The sequence below is a fragment of the Corvus brachyrhynchos genome, unplaced genomic scaffold (assembly GCF_000691975.1).
Source record: "Corvus brachyrhynchos isolate BGI_N302 unplaced genomic scaffold, ASM69197v1 scaffold61, whole genome shotgun sequence".
Taxonomy (NCBI): Eukaryota; Metazoa; Chordata; class Aves; order Passeriformes; family Corvidae; genus Corvus; species Corvus brachyrhynchos.
The window spans coordinates 7,330,483-7,332,633 of record NW_008236478.1 but is presented as its reverse complement, the minus strand read 5'-3'; the positions used below and the strand labels follow the sequence as shown (position 1 = coordinate 7,332,633).

At 59.5% G+C, this 2,151-nt stretch overlaps 1 protein-coding gene across 1 annotated transcript in view; it reads right to left on the bottom strand.

The window, feature by feature from the left end:
- Window positions 1-1,380, bottom strand: part of LDB1 (LIM domain binding 1) — a 6,265-nt gene extending 4,885 nt beyond the window's left edge. Inside the window, 4 exon segments of the mRNA XM_008643835.2 lie at window positions 38-140; window positions 358-433; window positions 641-685; window positions 1,278-1,380. Of these exon segments, the coding sequence (XP_008642057.1) occupies window positions 38-140; window positions 358-433; window positions 641-685; window positions 1,278-1,297 (244 nt within the window). The 5' untranslated portion in view covers window positions 1,298-1,380.
- Between the last annotated feature and the right edge of the window lie 771 nt (window positions 1,381-2,151).

The following is a 2,151-nucleotide window of genomic DNA, read 5'->3' as shown; positions in this document are numbered from 1 at the left end:
AATGCCCTTCGGAAAGAGAGCTCAAGGTGGTACTCACTGTATCTCTTTGGTCCATCCTCCAAGCAGAAAGTGATTGTTAACATGGCGTCATCCTCAAAGAACTCTGTGGTGAAAGCATCCCACCACAGATTGTCACATTCCTGGGGATGGCAGAGAGATGCTAAGTTACGGGGAGGAGAGACAGACAAACGCAGGCTGCTAGGCACAGCAGCCACATGCTCAACCCATGGAGGGCTGCGCTCCGAGCTGAGCACTTGGAGATGGGGGTGGATAAGCCCTGTCCCACAGCCACATGTGGGCGGGGGCGGTGGGAGCCCCCACTGCCAAAATACTGCCCTCGCTCTCCCGGCTCCCTACCTCTGTCCAGTTCTGCAGCCGCTTGTTGAGCTCAAATATCCTGTAGTCAGTCTGGTTCCCGTACGGCGTGTGTCTCCTGCCCAGAGAGCACAGAAAGCCATCAGAGGGGGAGGCAGCCACAGGTGTGGAGGGGTCCTGAGCCCACAGGGGGAACACATACAGCCCCTCCAGGACTGGCAGTCTGAGCAACCCTGCCACAAGCCCCAGCCAGCCAGCTGAGGCACCCCCACCACAGGCACAAGCTCCCCCCAGGCAGGGTCCACACCAGCCCCCCCATGCTTACCCAATTCCAGGCTCCAGGTACGTCGGTGGGTACATAGGAGTAGGTCTAGCAGTGGAAAGAGATGCAGGCAGGTCAGTGCTAGCAGGGATCTCCCTGCTCACCACAGCTCCTCCTTCCCTGGCTACAGCAGGCAGTCCGGCTCACTGGAGGTGAGACCCTCCCCACAGTGCAGACTGTATCCTGGCTGCCAATATCTGACAGCCCCACGGGGCGACCTGCAGCCCAAAACTGGGCTCTGATCCCACATCACTGGCTGCTTCACTCCTGGGACCTAGCCAACTGCTCCTTGGGGACATACCCAGCTCCTCTGCAGCAGTGACTGGTGCCAGGCAGCACAGACATTCAAGAAGGGGCTGTTTTGGCCCTGGGAGTGCTCCCTGTGATCCCAGGGGGTTGGCCTAGCAGAGGGCTTGGCCTGACAGAGCTCAGGACCTGGGGGCTTCCTTCATTCCGAACATCACTCTTTCTCAACCCACTATCACCTGTGCCTGCTCCAATTCCCTCTTTGCTCTTGTGCTAACTGAACTCCATGCACTGCAGTCTCTGTTTGCTGCCGAGAAGTGTAACACAGAGACCCTGGGGCGCAAACTGCAGAGCGTCCTCAACATTGCAGATCCCTCCCTGGGCCCCAGCTCACCCCACATCTCGATCCAGCATGGTGCCTGGGTGGAAGGGGGGGAAGGCGTTGCCGTTCGGGGGCTCCTTTGGCGAGTACAGCTTGAATGACTTAGAGGAACAGCCTGGAGAGAGAGAGGGGACATGGGTCAGTTGGGGGCACTCTGCAAGGAGAGATGCCCTGCTGCTGCTGCTGTGAGACGGAGAAGGAGGAGTAGGAGGTGGAAGGATGCAAGACCAGTCAAGCCTTCATCAGCACAGCCCCATCCCTCCTCTGCTTCCCCCCTGATGTCAGCCTACTCCCTTCATCCCACACACAGCTCCAGGCCTCCCCTGTGCAGGATGGAACTCACAGGGTCAGAGCTGAGCTCTCAGGATCAGCAGCCAGTGGAGCCCAACCCCATCCCAAGGGTTTCTCACTGGTGCCCAAAGTTTGTCAGTTCTCAGCTGGCTGGGCTCTGGGGATGTGCCCAAGGGGGACAGTCCAGCTGGTGAGCCTGAGGAGGGGCTGGCTGGGCTCTAGCCCTCCCTCCTGCACTGCTCCTAATCCCACTGACCCGGGAATCACACAGGATCTTTTTGCTGACCTTTCTATCGTCATGGTGACGGGTGAATAATCGCCCGGAGGGATGGACGGCGGGTCCCCAGGCAGCCACCATCTGCTGCTCAGGCAGGCCAGTGGCCACCCAGATCCAGGCGGACAGAGAGATGCCACATGCCAGCCCCCAGCTGTGATCAAACCACCCCAAAGCCTCACTGCCCACCACAGCACCAAGGAGCCCATAGAGGACATGGGGTGTGATGGGGTCTGCAACGGAGCACACGATGTGTGAAACCAACCCACATCCTGAAAGCAACCTGGGGACCCCCAGACCTGCCAACAGCAGGCATTAGGG